Source organism: Xyrauchen texanus, chromosome 27 (assembly GCF_025860055.1).
Source record: "Xyrauchen texanus isolate HMW12.3.18 chromosome 27, RBS_HiC_50CHRs, whole genome shotgun sequence".
NCBI classification, from domain to species: domain Eukaryota; kingdom Metazoa; phylum Chordata; class Actinopteri; order Cypriniformes; family Catostomidae; genus Xyrauchen; species Xyrauchen texanus.
In genome coordinates this window covers 37065757-37082638 of record NC_068302.1, presented here as the reverse complement: position 1 = coordinate 37082638, position 16882 = coordinate 37065757, and the positions used below count along the sequence as shown (strand labels likewise).

Sequence of the window (16882 nt, the reverse complement as noted above, 5' to 3'; positions counted from 1 at the left end):
ACGGGCTAGCCTTCACTCCCCACGTGCATCAGTGAGCCTTGGGCACCCATGGCCCTGTTGCTGGTTCAACGGTTGTCCTTCCTTGGACCACGTTCGGTAGGTACTAGCCACTGCACACCAGGAACACCCCACAAGACCTGCCGTTTTGGAGATGCTCTGACCCAGTGATCTAACCATCAAAATTTGCCACTTGTCAAAGTCGCTTGGATCCTTACGCTTGCCCATTTTTCCTGCTTCCAAAACATAAAATTCAAGAACAGACTGTTCACTTGCTGCTGACAAGTGCCATTGTAACAAGATAATAAATTTTTATTCACTTCACCTGTCGGTGGTTTTAATTTTGTGGCGTGTGTGTGTGTGTGTGTGTGTGTGTGTGTGTGTGTGTGTGTGTGTGTGTGTGTGTGTGTGTGTGTGTGTGTGTGTGTGTGTGTGTGTGTGTGTGTGTGTGTGTGTGTGTGTGTGTGTGTGTGTGTGTGCAGTTCTGCTCAGAAATGTACATATGCCCTCTTATTATTCTAACGTTATTCTTATGCTTATTTTTGTTTTATTTCGTTTATTTAATGTTGTAATGTTTGTACATTATTTGTATGCAAAGGTATTCACTTGAAAACCTGCAGGAATATATTTTAGTGCCAGTATGTGACAAAAGACTTCGACTTGAGCTCATAATTCAGTTGCACATCACTGCCTGCTCTTGCAACACCTCTGAATTTTCATAAGTAATCTCATGTAATTATATGTCTCCATAGATCATTTTTGAATATTCATAATTTCTCCAGTGACTTCTGCTTTTACCGATCTTACTGGTTTGTCTTTTTTGGGTTATTTTAGGTAAATCTCTGTTTTAGGGGTTTGTTTTAGGTGACACCATTGGTCTTTATTATTATATAGTTATCTTTTTGAAGAGGTAGTTTACCGAAAAATTAAAGTTACTCATCCTCATATTGCTCCAAACCCATTTAAATTAAGTCATGCATTATGACTTAAATTTCAACACGTGGATATTTTATGGCTTCAAAAGACTTGGAATAAACCACATAGTGTATTAACTACAGTATTTCAAGGTAGGAGCTTGACAGCATCAGTCCCAATTTAAACTGCTAAACTTCTCCTTTTGTGTTCCACGAAAGAAAGAAAAAATAGGTTTTTGAACAAAATGAGAATATTATGATAGAAGATTTATTTTTGGGTGAACTATCCCTTTAACACTGGTTGCCCAGAATTAGACCTATAAAGCATTTATAAAATATCAGAAAACAGCCTCTGCTGTTTATTACATTTTGCTTTCATATTCCTCTCAGTAACATTCAAAACAATCTTATCTTACGGTGTTTGTGTGTGTATTAGATGCACACGGAAGATGGATTGTGCACGGCATGCTCAGCCACACCACTGGCTATGGAGTTACGGCCTTGAACGTCAGTGTGTGTCCATAGAGAGTCTAGAACCCGCCGTCCAGAGCAGAGAACAGCAGACACAGGTACATACATATATTGCAGATCAACTCAGAACACACACAAAACAAGTTTTATGGCTTTATTTGAGCTTTTACTGCTTTTTGAGATGTAAGCATTTGACTGAGGTTTGCTCAAATCAGATGTTATCATGTGCAATACTCATAGACAGTTTCATACACAAGCAGCCACCCTGAAAAATGTGGTTTAAACAAGCGAACCACAACAAACTCCACCAGCAAGCAAACAAAAATATCAACAGTATCGCTGATTAGTATTCACATGAGCAACCTTGGCCTTGCACATTGCTGAAATGGCCATTACATGTTTAAAATGCTTTTGCTTTCTGTCCTTTCAAGATCTCTTTCACAGTTCTACAGTTGCCAGTTTTGTCAAAGGATGAGTCTCTGTCTTGCGCTTTTGGGAGTTTGGCTGCTCAGCCTGCGGTTGTCATGGAGAACCGAATCACATGTCAATCACCCGCACCAGAAGAGCTCCCCCCCAGCCCGTTAGGCAACGGTAAGGCGTGCTTAGACAGATCACATTGCCAAGATGGGTTTTAATCCCGGCAACCATCTTTTGAGCTGAGAAGGAAACCTAAACCAGTTCTTTTGTACAAGATCTTACTACTTTTACACCCACAAGATATTTTTGACCTTTTCTGGGTAATCTGAAACTAGTCTTTGTGGTTGTATCTGCTTGCACAACAACATTCAAAGATAACCACCAGTTTCTTAAAATATGCTTACACGTATATGTTATGAACATGCAATGAAGATGCACACATTTAAAGATGTTTTTCTGATGTTGAATGTAGGTTACAGGGATTACTTTAAAGTAGGGTATTGCTTTTATCTTCTATGCAACTAGAAAATATCAGTCTACTGGGACTTTGCACTAAAGCTTTTAGGCAAACAGCCCTGAGATCCAGACAATGATTTGTGTGTTCAATATAGTCCTTCCAGAACATACAGGAACATCTACAGTTTTTTCTGTACTGGGATGGATAAATCCATGCTAAATATTGAAGCACTCAAATTTCAAATAAGGTGCCTAGTGAAAAAAATGTAGGTCACATGAAAAGGAAACGGAAGTGTTTTATTCATTATTGTTTTGTCATTTGCTGATATCTTACGTGAATCATGGGAATTTTGTTTGTTTGTAGATCACGTGTCTGTTCGAATGGCGCTGAAGTTTGGAGACGTGACCATTTCCTACACAAACATCACTTTTTATGACTGTAAAACTGTCGGACAACTCAACGCAACATCACCGTAAGGACTCCCATATACATGCACACAAACATCACATTAAGGGTTATATCGTGGCAAACATATTTTTTCCAGCTCTTTTGAAATAATAGCTGAATGTAGCGTATAGACAATATTTGTAGGTCATACTCTAACACACAAAGCTCCTTCTTCAGTCCACCCAAAACTATTTATGAAACCTAAACTGAAAAAACGACTTGTTCTTACTTACAGAGCTCATTTACATTTAGAAGTCTTAAAGGAATAGTTCACCCAAAAATGATCATCTGCTGAACTCAAACAAAGATTTTAAGAAGAATATCTCAGCTCTGTGGGTCAAAACAATGCAAATGAATGGTGGCCAGAACTTTGAAGCTCAAAAAAATCACATGAAGGCAGCATAAAAGTAATCCATACGACTCTAGTGGTTAAATTCATGTCTTCTTAAGGGATCTAATCCATTTTGGGTAAGAATAGACTAAATTACAAATGATTTTGATGCACAAAACCTTGACTTACATTATAAGTGGACTTTAAAAATCTACAGTATTTAAAAAAAAAAACAAATCCTATTCAAATTTTGATTATAGCTCCTTTTAAAGTCCATACTGCTTAATGTTGGCTGTCCTCACGTAATGTTGTTTTTTTGACTCCCATTCATTTGATGTGACGTGTGTGTTGCAGGTGCATGGCGTGTGTGAGCAGTATGTGGCCATGTCACTGGTGTGTGAAGGATGAGCTCTGCACTCATGATAAAAGTTGCCCGCAACAACACGCCATCTATAACAGCAGGGTAAGCGATCGTCCTTCCTTCCTCCCTCCCCCTCTCTCTCTCTCTCCTCCCCTAGGGCTTTACCCTTTCCTGCCTACTAAAGTGATCCATATAGACTGCCCTCAGGGTCACGACCTGTCAGTGATCTTTTTTCCTTTCTCAAGGTCATAATGCACAATTATTGTCCTTGAAGGCCATCAGTAATGCTTTCTGCTAATGAAAGAAAATATCTTTCTGCGTAAAGGTTTTAATTGGAAACCAAAAAGTACTATGGTTTTCCCATAGTTTAATGGATATGTTACTATGGTAGTGCCATGGTATTTTTTGAAGTACATTAATACACACCATGGTATATGAATATGGTATATGAATATGGTAATAATTGTTCAGAATCATTGTATACAGTATGTCAAATCACCATGCTATTAGCATCTGATACCATTATTGTACCACCACAGTACTTCTTAGGTTATTGTTACTACTGTATATTGTGATAACTTGATATTAGCCACCATTGTAATCAAAAATAGAAATGAAACAAAATGACAGGAAGACGCTGATGCTTCTAACACAGTTTTACTGAGATCTGATATTAATCTATTATGATTTTACACTAGTAACAATAACTGAGTTAACCGTTTTTTGCACAGCAAAGTGATACGAGATATGAAGCTATTTAGGAAACCGTCAATAATACAGCTTAGTGCTCATTATTTTGAATATTTGAACACAAAGTCATGATTGAGAGTCGTGTAATAAATCATTTTATTATCTATCCCTGTGCTATGGTACCGCCACAATACTGTTTTAAACACTGTAGCAAAGAAAACGAATGGTGAATATTATCTGCATTGTAATCCCTGTATGTACATGTGTCTGTATATGCAGGAGCAGTTGACACCTCGAGGGCCCGACTCTTGCCCCTGTGTTTGGGCCCTGCAAAGTTCGCCACTGGTTCCTGTTGGCTTTGACACTGAGATCTCTCTACAGGGCAAAAACCTGGACATATTTGAGGTGACGTTCATCTGCCGTTTATCATTCCATTGTATCTCATTCAATATGATGGCCTTGACCATTTCATGGCCATGCATTTAAAGAGGCCCATATTCTCGTGCTTGATCATGAGGGTCTGGTGGACTCATTTATGATAATGTGTCTAAGGTTGGGGAAGGGGTTTGAAGACAGCTTGTGATTAGTGGTTGATTATGTGACATATCATCTGATATATAACAGGACGAGGAAGATTATGAATGCGTGCTGATCATCGAAGGCAGGGAGCTGCGTTTACAGGCCACGTTGGACCGCAGCAAAGAGACGGGGGTGCATGTGTTCAAGTGCGCAGCTCATCAGGTGATATTAATAGCTTCCATTTATTCAGCGCTGTGTCGCATCAAGCCGCATCCGCTGTGGTTAATATAGACATGTATATGACATCTGCTGTGATAATGGCTGTAATTTATGGTACCAGCCAGCAAAACATAGCAATCTACACATTGATTTATTGACGGTGCCACATGTAATTTGTCTGCATGCACCTGGCTGATTATAAATTGATTTTGTGTGTAGTTTCAGTACTCAGGAAAGCAGTTTGAATATTCAGCCCCTGTATACCTGCAGTGGGGGAAGCAGCGTATAGATTCAGCACCACATCTCCGTCGTAAGTACAATATTTCATTCATCCTCAAACAAACAAGCAAACTAACTTTTCTGTACCTCAACGCTAACTCGTCATGGGTTCAAACACACAAGCTGATCAAATGTATACTTTGAAAGCACTGTAAGATGCTTTGGATTGAAGCATCTGCCAAATGCATAAATCTAAATGTAATGAGATACATGCTTGAAGACTCTGTCCTTTGAAAAGATTCAGACACATCTAGATTAAAGCAATAAGACAAAAAAGGTAATGTGTTACAGTGATTTTACCATGAGTAAGGGATGTTCTTAGCCACAACCTGAATTAAAAATGCCGGCAAAAGCACTATGATTTAAGATAAAACTGTGTTCTTAACCTCTTTAATTCGTGTGACCCCGCGTCCACATGTGTGGACATTGTATTTTGGCTTCGCTATACGAAACGCATAATTTTAATTAATTTTAACCAACTTAATAGTGTTCACAAGACTCTAGACTGTCATTTAAGGGTAAAACTTCTGTCGCACCGAGTCACGTGACACAACAGGATGGCGTTGATTTTCTTGAAATGCTTCTATGGGCGCAGAGGCAACAGACGAGCCTCTGGAAAGACACCTCTAAGTTTTTACATTGAAACCTGTTTGGTTATAAAGAGTAGCATCTCTAGTTTCGCTTGAGATTACGCTTTAAAAAATGCATTAATTTTTCAAGCTTCAGCGCACTGATGAACAAGATGTCCACATATGTGGATTTTGGAACATTATTCCATCAAAAGTTGAAAAAACATGTTAGTTATTTTGAATAACTTTCAACTTGAACACATCTGTGGGTTATTTTGCTTCATTTTAATATACTTTTTTTAATCAATTTACAATACGGTATTCATTAACATTAGTAGTAACATTATAATGAATGCATTTCTATATTCGCTGTGCATTTTCACATGAGAATCAATGGGTTCATCCAAAAGCTTGAAAATGTTGCTTTCAGAAGCTTTATATGGAGTTAGGATGAAAATAAGGTGCATTTTAAACTGTTCTGAGACCAGTGCAGACAGACAGCACACTGGAGGTTAAGTCATTCACTAAATAGGGAGCAAGGGAGCATCCTATAGCTTTCCTATGTAGCTAAGGGCATTCACTCCTAAAATCCGACCAAAAGTTCAGTTTCAGACTGCAGATGATATTTGAACCACTCAATATGTTTGGAAGACAAAATGTATAATCAGTACATGGATTCAGAATTTATGTTTAATTTTATTTTAACATGGTTGGAAGTGATTGGATGATGCTGGCCATTAATTATGATAATGATCATAATTAATTATGTTAAATTCTGATGTAATGTTTGTAACGTCTCAAAAACATTTTAATGAAAAAGAATCTGAATTTCTATAGCTTGATATTAGTTAAAATTTCACACCTTGGTTCCGCTGTCCACATATGTGGACATCAATTTTTACGAAAACTATTTGCTCTAGAAAACATAAACTTTAAATCAATAGTTAAAAGTATATAGCATATTAAAAAACATAAGTAGTTTGAGAGTGTAGGGAGACCGACTCGATTATGTCATTCACTTGTGATCGTTTGTTGGCCGAGACTGTCTGAGTGGTGGATTGTTTTCCTTCAGGATCATGGGTAGTGTAGTTCTTGAGTAGAAATTCCGCTCTTAAAAATTTAGATTTTCTTTTAAATGGAGTTGAAATAACATGGACTGAAAGCTTCAACAGAAGCATATACCATCAATTAACAACTTCAGAACTCACGGTAGGTCTATCTTTTGAAGGTTTATAAATTATTGTTAAAAATCCATTTTTAATTCCATAACCAGACCGTTTCACTCAGTATCATAGAACGTGTGGTCACAGGTATGCATTTAAAGTCATTTTCACTGCCTTTGAACAAGGCTTATCTAGTTAAAATGTAGAGTCAGAACTATCCGTTCTGACAATAAAAACAGTTTTTAAGCTGGAAGTAACATTGTTGTGAGTTGTGGGATCTGTTGATTGTGAGCTCATTGCAATGTCTTGTGTTTGTCTGCTACAGTGCAGCTGTATGACTGCTCAGTGGGACAGTCCGACTGCAGTCAGTGTCGTGCGGTTGCTGCCGATTACGGGTGTGTGTGGTGTGGTGATGAAACTCACAGCTGTCTTTATAACCAATCATGCACCAGTGGATCTGTTGACACTTGCCCTCCCCCACTCATTGCTCAGGTATGCACACACATTAAAAAAAAAGATACATGTCTAATATATGTGCTAAACTAAATAAAAAAACTGTTGATTAAATGTTGATTATGGACACATTTTCTCAAATTGCTTACAGAAGCTTACAGCTGGCTACCATTAATTTATTTGTGTAATGGTGCATGTTTGTCGTTTGTTCGCAACACTTTTGTCCCAACGATATAAACAATGTATACCTGAGAAACTTTAATAGCCATTGAGTTAAAATTGTAAATTGAAGACTTGTAATAAGAGCATCTAAAATAATTCAACATTTGTCTTTTTCTGTGGTTTACGCTGTGGTCAGGTCGAGCCACTGACCGGGCCACTAGAGGGCGGCATTCTACTGACAATCCAAGGCTCGAACCTGGGCCAGAGCTTCCAGGACATCCAGGCGGGAGTAATGGTGGCAGGGGTTACCTGCAGACCTCTGCCCGAGGCCTATCGCATATCCACTAGGTGCAATTCCAACATCACCCAAAAATGAAAATTCTTTCTGCATTTATTCACCCTTATGTCAAACATGTCGTTCCAAACCTGTATGACTTGCAATCTTCCATGTTTCAGCATCGTGTGTGAACTTCAGACCAGTGCAAATGTTACCGCTGGGCCAGTTGTCATCACTGTCAGAGGGTCGGAGATAGGAGAGTCTCAACAGACGTTCTCGTATCAGAACCCACAGCTGACCCGGATTGTACCTGGAAAGGGTCCTTTAGCTGGAGGCACGATGCTCACAGTTCATGGGTCTCAACTCCTGACGGGACAAAAAACAGAGCAAAGAACCGACCAGATAACAGGCCTGCAGGCATTCGTGGGCTCTCAGCCCTGTCGCATGTAAGCGTTAATATAATTTATATGTCTGTTGACAGATAATGCAGCTGAGTTTACTTGTTTAAAAGTGACATGTTAATGTTTTGAATGTGAAACTATTAGGGCTGCGACACAATGAAAATGTTTTAACTAATATCACAGATTTTTGTGATATAAGCATGATTAATCATGGTGCATTGAAACAAACTTTAAAATATAGTCATATATAAATTAGCTATTTACTTTGTCTCAGAGAAATTGGTTAGTAATTATTTGAATGTATACATGTTAAAAAATGAATTTTTTTATTTTTTTTGTGGATTGTTAATTTGACACATTTTTGCTGATATAAATCTTATTCATGCCATAAAATCAGTGGAAATGCTGTAATTAAAAGTTGGGCAAAATCTTCTGGTGTTTTTCAGTGGGAGTTTTAAATAATGGGATAAAATGGCCATATTCAGTTTACATCAAGCTTTATTGGCAAGATAAATGTACATTACCAATGCATTATAAGACACAATACTCCATTCTCTATACAGTAAATCTGCTCCTGTGTTTATTAGTGCCAGGCCAATATTATCAGCCGATATTAGACTTTTACTGATATATCGGTATTGCCATATATGTTTACCGATATGCGCATATAGTACATCTTTTTTTCTCTGATCAGGCAACAGCAGTAGAATGCACAGTTTTCCTGATCAACCACTGGGTGGCACCATGATTTACATTAACATTTACGCATTTGGCAGACGCTTTTATCCAAAGCAACTTACAGTGCAATTATTACAGGGACAATAACCCCGGAACAACCTGGAGTTAAGTACCTTTCTCAAGGACACAATGGTGGTGGCTGTGGGATTCAAACCAACGACCTTCTGATTAACAGTCTTGTGCTTTAGCCACTACGCCACCACCACACCATGATGATTCTAATTTCCTGTTTTCTGTTTCTGGTCTCTAGACGCACTGTAAAACTAATCAAAATTATCGATTCAGACAGAGAACAACAACCACTTATGTGTTATTTGGAGTAAAAAATTATTTCCCACTTATGACAGTTTATGGCTGTCATAACATCTCAAAGTAGTTAATGATATCAATGTAACTAACCTCGGACCATCGCTTTATGACATCTACATGCTCAGCTGAGAATCTGTCAAACATATAAACGGTCATCTCAGTTCTGTGAAGTATCAGCACTAGATGTGGCTCACATGTTTTTTGTCAATTTTAACAAACGTAATATTTTACCCACTAAGAATATACACCAATGCATGTGAAAACACTGGAGACTGGAAATTGAAAACAGGCAAATTGTGGCACACTTACTTGTTCAGGAAAACGTACGAAGCGTTACGAATCTAAGGCTTACGTTCTATGTAAATAAAAAAAAAATTATGTAATGGCTGTGCATGAGAATGATGACTTTTAAGCATGTAATACACTGCCGCATGATTGTGAATCCTGTGTAAATAAATATATTCCCTTTACATATACTGTGGAGTCACCCGGCACACCCTGGATTTGAACTCGCAACTCCAGGGGTGGTAGTCAGCGTCAATACCTGCTGCCGATCGTCCCAGAATCATTTGAGAGAATTGCGATGCATCATGGAAAACCTGTTTGAAAATAATCACTTTTTTACAATTCCGTTTGGTGTCACTAGGGGCACAGAAATGACACATTTCAGCTTTAAATGTTGGAAAAATTATGTGAAAAAAAGGCTGACTGTAAAACCGAGATTGAAAAATACAAGTAGCATTTATTTGTCCTGTCTCTCTGGCTTCTTTTCCCGGAAGAGATGGAGTGAGTGACACTCAGCTGATCTGTCGCACCAGTCACTCAAACCAAAAGGAAAATGTGTCAGTCAAAGTCTTGTTTGGAAGGGCAGAAAGGATTGTGGATACTGTCCAATTCAGCTATATGGAAGATCCAGTCATTACTGATGTAACCCCTACAGATAGTTTCTATGGGTATGTGTGCCTTTGCCTCTTTTTTTCTTACCTGTTGTTCTGTGATTTTAAAATATTCATTAAAAAGTTAAAATACATTCTCCTATCCCAGCATGATATGCAGAGACATGTATGTGAGTAGGCCAGTTGTTGGTTGATTTCCTCCAAAATTGTAAACACTGTGGCTGCTGTGGTGCTATCAGAACATTGCTGTTTGGTTAAGCATCCCGACCAGCCCGACACAGCAAAAACGGCAAGATATTTTTTTTGTCTGACCAGTGGCAGATGGATGGAGTGTTTGGGGAAACTTGTTTGAAAACAGACATTATTTTTGCAATCCCATTTGGTAATGTCAGTGGCACAGAAATGACACACTTCACCTTTAACGTCCTTTTTCTTTAAATGTAGAGGAGGGCGTGTTTTATATCTGACCGGACAACACCTTGACGTTGTTCAACAGCCAAAGATGTCAGTTTCTGTTGAGCCGAGAGGAACATTTGAAGCCAGAAAGCGGCGTTACAGTCACGTTTCTGTCAGGAGTCCCCTGATAACGGTAAAACGCTTTTCACAGATTGTAAAAAACGAATTTTACACATCAAACACAAAATTCATTTGCAAAATTAATGTAAACATGACTTGAATCAAATTTGATTTATTCTCAGAGTTTCAAAAATTTATTCAAATATGGTTTAATCATTCACTTGACTAAATATGTACTCCTGAAATTCTGAAACCTATGAAAGAAAGTGTTCTCAATGGTGCTGTTTGTATATATATTTCTCTCTATCTTCAGAGACAAGAGTTGTGCACTAACGTTACCTCAGAGCAGATGATTTGCCGAAGTCCCACATTGCCAAGGGATTCCAGGATCGTGCGAGTGTGGTTCGAGATGGACAACGTGCACATTGACTTTCACACCATCAAAAGCACACATTTTAAATACCACTCAAACCCAGAGTTATTCCCGCTCAACAGCGAGGCCCCGGGAACGGCCATCCGCTTCAAACCTGGAGGAGTGCTGGCTGTAGAGGTACCATACAACAAAAATGAAAGGAATTGAATAATGTACACTAATCTGAGGTTTTGGGAGTCTGACGAATGCTAATGCATTTAAAGCAAACGTTCACCCAAAAATGACACCAAAGTAGCACAGTGTTTCTGCGTTTAACTTTTAAACTGAATGGCCTAGAAACAAAATTGGACACCAACTAGATTTTCTGCCATTTTTAAACTTCTGAAAACAATTGTTGAAAGCTTTTTGATATGCAAAACTTTTCTCGTATAATGCTTCAACGAATTCGTTGGTGAGCACTCAAGTAGTCATGAAGCTATATCTTGGCAATGCTTTGGTGTATTGAAACGCAACTTGGTACATGTCATAGCCATAGTGCCCTGAGGGTATCCGAGCAGTTTCGGCACAGCACCACCTACTGTTCAAGAAATGTGAAAATTTTACTTTTTTGCTTTAAACTTCTGAACAGTTTGGCCTAAAATCATGAGACTGATCTCTTTAGATTCCTTGGGGTATCGAATGATACCAAATGTTCCTATGTCGGTCATATTGGGCATCGTCTAATTTTAATTTTGTGTATTGCTTTATTTCACATTTTATAACACATTGCCGTATCATTACCAACATTTATGGTAAAAAAGAATGACTTTGGTAACTTTTGATTAATTTGGCCTATTTGTAATGTCGTTCTAAACCATGTATGATATTCTTCAGTGGAACACAAAAGGAGAAATATTGAAGTATGTACCCACTACATTTTTCTTTATGTAAAAAAAGCAAATAAAGCATATGAAGAAAGCAAATAAGGACTAGGGCTGTCGACCCTCAAAATAGCAAACGAACACCATAAAAGTTCACTTTTAAAATAGTCCATTTGGTTTTTGCACTATATTCCAAGTAATCTGAAACCATATGATAGCTTTGTGAGAGGAACAAAGTTGAATTTAGGTTATTTGTGACTCATGAGCTCTAGTAAGGTTTGCAAGTAATTTGGCTTAATTTGTGGTGGTAAATCACTATTGATGACACTTAATTTTATACATATAAGGATACCCTGCAAGCATAGTGGCATTCTTCGCATCTCTTGCAATGCATCCACAGCAAACAGATGCAAATGCCATCGTAAAAGGGACCAAAACATGAGTGATGTGCACAATGCTTTGCATTTTTGCTGCTTTTTCCTCTCGAGTCGTTTCTTGGCTACAGTAGTAAACAGCTGCCACTAGTACTCACTGTAGTACTCATGTTGATGTACCAGAGTTTGAAGGTAAATAATTCAATGTGAAAAGAAACTCGAAGTGGGAGGGGTGTGTAATCAATGTCTGGTTCAAACCAAGCAATCAGACCAAATTTAACCAATCTTATTGTTTGAGACTGAAGATATATTTTGTGTCTTTTAAAGGGTAAGGGACTGACTCTGGCCATGAGCAGAGAGGAAGTTCTGGCACAGCTGGGAGATAAAGAGTGTTACGTGAAGACTCTGGATAACACACACCTATACTGTGAACCACCTGAGGAACAGCCTCTCGCTGTGGGCGACGGCGACTTACCCAGCCTCAAAGTCAGTTCATATCGACTGTCTTCATCTGTTGCTTTTAATAAATAGGTTTTGCATTTTTTTGTGAAGGTGAAATGGGTAATTGTTTTGATGTTAAAATACTTTGTTCTAGCCCAACTTAAAGGGGCACTCAGTAATATTTTCCTCATTAAAAAAGTTTAACTAAGTTTAATTTTGCAATATATGTAGGAAATCATGAGCACTCATATTAAAACAAAGACTCCAGTCATATCAATAAAAGCTCAATAAAAATTAAAAATAAGAGTATATAAAAAGATATATACAGTAGATGTATTGTGGAGAATATAATTATGACAGTCCAGTGTGAGATATAAGATTAATAAAGCATTGACCAATCCCACTAATATAAATTCAAGCGCAAGGGATTGTGGGTATTGCCTTCAGCCACATTGCTTTTCCAATTGACATGCTCAGTAGCAGATACCACAATATAAACTTTAAATTTTATGTGCTCACTGTTTGAAAATGTAATTTGCTTTGACTTTAATGGCGTAAAAGATGTCTTTTTTGGATTGTTTTAAGTGATATCAACTTTTTCTACATTTGATAGTTCAATCAAGTTCTAAAATTGAGCTTATCTGACAAAAGTTGGAGTTTTACCCAAACATTTTTACAGTGTTGGGGCGCTGCTAACACTAAAAATCAAAAAGACATTCTCTGCAGCGTTTTCATGTGGAGATCAAAGTGGCCTTTGACTCTGCCGTTGAGCAGTGCTTTGATGGCCTGATGTGAGTCATGAGTCATGTGAAAGATGTGACCTACAAAATGTCACGGCTTGTTAGAACGAAAACTTGAATTATCATGTAATTTTTAAACATTTATTAACATATTAAACACGTTACATCACAACTTGTTATGATGCAATGTAAGTGTACCTTTTTAATCCATTTTGCAATTGTATACAATTGTCTATGTGTATTGGTGTGTTTCTCTCAGGTGTTAATGGGAAGCCTAGAGTTTGATTTGGGTCTAGTGCAGTACGACAATGATCTTCATTCCCCAGTGCCTCTAGCTGCTCAAGTCGGACTGGCAGCGGGGGCAGCAGTGGTCGTACTCATCGTACTGGTCATCATTCTCATGTACAGGTAGAGTCTGAATTCAAACATCAGATTCCTCTTTCCTCTTAGTCTGTTGTCATGACAATAAACCAACTCTCTGAAAAGTATTTTAATGGGATCCATTAACAGAGTTTTATGCTCTATCCCTGTTTGTGCTCTCTCTCTCTCTCTCTCTCTCTCTCTCTCTGTGCGTTTGTAAAGGAGGAAGAGTAAACAGGCTCTGAGAGACTATAAAAAGGTTCTGGTCCAGCTAGAGACTCTGGAAATAAATGTTGGAGATCAGTGCAGAAAAGAGTTTACTGGTACGTTAAAACGCTGCGCTTCATCATACATTTTGCCATTATAACAATGTTTCATGTTAACCATAGTTCTCTTTCTAACACTTGTTCAGTATCTCACTAAGGGTACGCTTCAGGCGTAACTGATTGCAGAAGCTCCAATAACACACAAAGTCTGTCAAGATTGACAGACCAATTGCTGCAGCCCTTAAGGAGTCTCACCTCCTTAATATAAACGGCTACCTGTTGCTGCCTCATTCTCGCTCTCTTCTCCGTGGAAGATTTTCGGAAGCTGTCCTCAGCACACACATTTGTGGATTATTGCTTAACAGTTTGTCGACGGCGCCACAAAGTAACATCTGAAAGCAATTTTTGTCCGCGTTTTTAAGTGGCAATTAGTTTGTTGACCAAAAAAAATACTCTCTGTCTCACATGCTTAGATGCTAAACACGCGCTCAAGCTGCGCTATCGAGCTCCGATGGCTGTCCCACTGTGCTTCACTCTCGAAAGAAGTTAGAGAAAGAAAACTTAGCGTGGCAGTAGGGAGGAAGAAGGACCTGTGTCTCTCCTCTCTCGTGGGAGAAGAGGTTATGGAGAATTCTCGAAGCCCGTGCACATGGGGGAAGTTAATGCACGAGGCGTCCTCAGCGCTTACCCCACTGTGTGAAGACCAGTTAATGGGAGAGGAAGACTATGGCGAGGATGAAGTGTCATCATATATCCTCGAGGAAGGCGATGAGGGCGCTATTCTCCCCACAAATTTGTTCCGGCCTCCGAGTGCACAGGGAGGAAGCAGCCCTTCCCATGTGCAAGCTGATATGGATCTCATTGAATTCTGTCGCAGGGCTGCAGCCAGACTTTCGTTAGAGTGGCCAACCCAGCCGGAAGGCCCAGGAGCTGTTCAATCTGTATGACGGAAAAAGCCTCCCGTCACGTCTCCCGCCAGCTAGGCTGTTTATTCCGGCCATACCAGATTGTGTGGCCGAAATGAAGAGATTTTGAGACACCTGGTGCCCAATAAGGGTTTCTTGAGAGACTGAATGTTCAGGACATGAGGGAATTGGGTATGGCATAACCGCACATTGGGAGGAGATTTGCATAATAACGGATCTGAATTGCGCTCGTCGCGTGGCACAGTTCAGAGCTGTGGCCGAAACATGGGCTTGGCTGTTGTCGGAGAAAGCTCTTTTCTGTTGTGCTTTGCGGTCTATCGTGACTTTTAGACAAAGAAAAAGGAGTTTTTGAATGCCCCTGGGATCCGAAAGCTCTGTTTGGCGCCACTGTTTCAGCTATGCGCCAACAGTGCGACATTCGGAAGTAGGAGGGAGAGGCATTCGAAGTTTGTTTCATAAGAAAGCCCACTCCGCAATCTTACCAGCCGAACCGAGGTGGTTTCAGGCCCTCCGAGATAGGAGGACAGTCTGTCTACCAGCCTTCTTGTCCTGCTGCAAAGCACCATCCACTAACCCTCGGGGGCAAGAAGAGGCGTTTGCATGGAGGGGTCTGGAGACAGCACCCAGGGCTTTTCTGTTCCAGTCCTTCATGAGACTGACACCTTTCTCCCTCTCATGGGGAAACAGAGAAGAGATATGTCTACAAATATGGTTCAAACTGCAGAAATTTTGAGTGTTCCACTACTAACTGAGTGTGGAGCTCTCTTCACCCTCCACCCATGGGGTTTGTTCAGAGGGCAAAAGCGAAAGTTTGAACAAGCATTCATACAACATTAATAAATTGTTCTCTGTTACGGGGAGGGAATGACCACACAAAAATAAAACCAATAAACATATCTATCAGCTCTCTTCTTCACACCTAGATGGTGCCACCACACCACTAGTGAGCGGAGAAACGCATCGAAGCATTTCGCACCTGCATCTCCCTTTTTCAACGGGGGTGATCAGTTTCTCCAAGGATGTGTCTCTAAGGATGTGGTCATGATTCCTGTGTTATTGTGAATGAGGAAATTTCAGAACTGGACAGCACCACTGAGCTCAGGCCGTTAGCACCACCTCAGTTGCAGATTGATCGTCTCGTCAGAATGCATGAATGCTCTCTGTTATTGGGGATTCTCGTCTTTTCTCAGGACAGGATGCCCATTGGGACCCATTTTAATGAGAAAAGCAGTGATGATGGATGCTTTTCTCACAGGCTGGGGCACTGTGTTCGAGGGCAGAACAATGAGATGTGCTTGGACTCCCACGCTGAGAGAAACGCACAAACTTTCTGGAGCTGCTAACAGTGTTTTTAGCTCTCAGACATTTTGTGAGTTTTCTCAGGAATCATCAGGTGTTGACCAGAACAGACAACACAACGGTGATAGCCTATATAAATCAGCAAGGGGGAATCCTCATGTGCCAGCTTCACAGTTTGGCAGAGAAACTAATTGCATGGAGCAGCACGAACCTGTTTCATTACGTGTAGCACATGTTCCAGGCATAATGAACAGGGGAGCATATTTGCTGTCCAGAGGAAATCGTCTAATGGAGAATGGAGGATTCACCCTCAAATGGTGAGCCTCACATGGCAGAGATACGAATAGGCAGCTGTTGATCTCTTCGCATCACGCGAAGACGTGCATCCTCTGCTCTTCTCCCTGGTGGGTGACGATGCACCATTGGGTGTGGATATGCTAGCCCACCCGTGGCCTAATGTGTTACTATATACATTTCCCCTACTGAGCCTGATCGGGCCAACGCTGTGGAGTGGAGTGAGTTTGATTGTGGAGAGTGAGGGAGAACATTCTCTTATTGTAATAGCTCCGAACTGGCCATGGAAGCTGTGGATGGCAGAGATAGTTTAACTGCTTTACGACCACCCCTGGTCTCTACCGCTGTGCAGACATCTTCTCT

The 16882-nt window shown here is 39.8% G+C and overlaps 1 protein-coding gene across 2 annotated transcripts in view; it reads left to right on the top strand.

The window, feature by feature from the left end:
• Nucleotides 1–16882, top strand: part of LOC127621057 (plexin-B3-like) — a 64734-nt gene that overhangs the window by 26754 nt on the left and 21098 nt on the right. For both annotated transcript variants that reach the window (XM_052094488.1, XM_052094487.1), the window contains 16 exons: nt 1348–1480; nt 1814–1973; nt 2620–2728; nt 3389–3497; nt 4365–4490; nt 4710–4826; nt 5043–5133; nt 7160–7326; nt 7646–7797; nt 7906–8172; nt 9954–10127; nt 10515–10659; nt 10900–11136; nt 12521–12679; nt 13634–13782; nt 13957–14057. In XM_052094488.1, the coding sequence (XP_051950448.1) occupies nt 1348–1480; nt 1814–1973; nt 2620–2728; nt 3389–3497; nt 4365–4490; nt 4710–4826; nt 5043–5133; nt 7160–7326; nt 7646–7797; nt 7906–8172; nt 9954–10127; nt 10515–10659; nt 10900–11136; nt 12521–12679; nt 13634–13782; nt 13957–14057 (2396 nt within the window). The remainder of the gene's footprint in view (nt 1–1347; nt 1481–1813; nt 1974–2619; nt 2729–3388; nt 3498–4364; nt 4491–4709; nt 4827–5042; nt 5134–7159; nt 7327–7645; nt 7798–7905; nt 8173–9953; nt 10128–10514; nt 10660–10899; nt 11137–12520; nt 12680–13633; nt 13783–13956; nt 14058–16882) is intronic.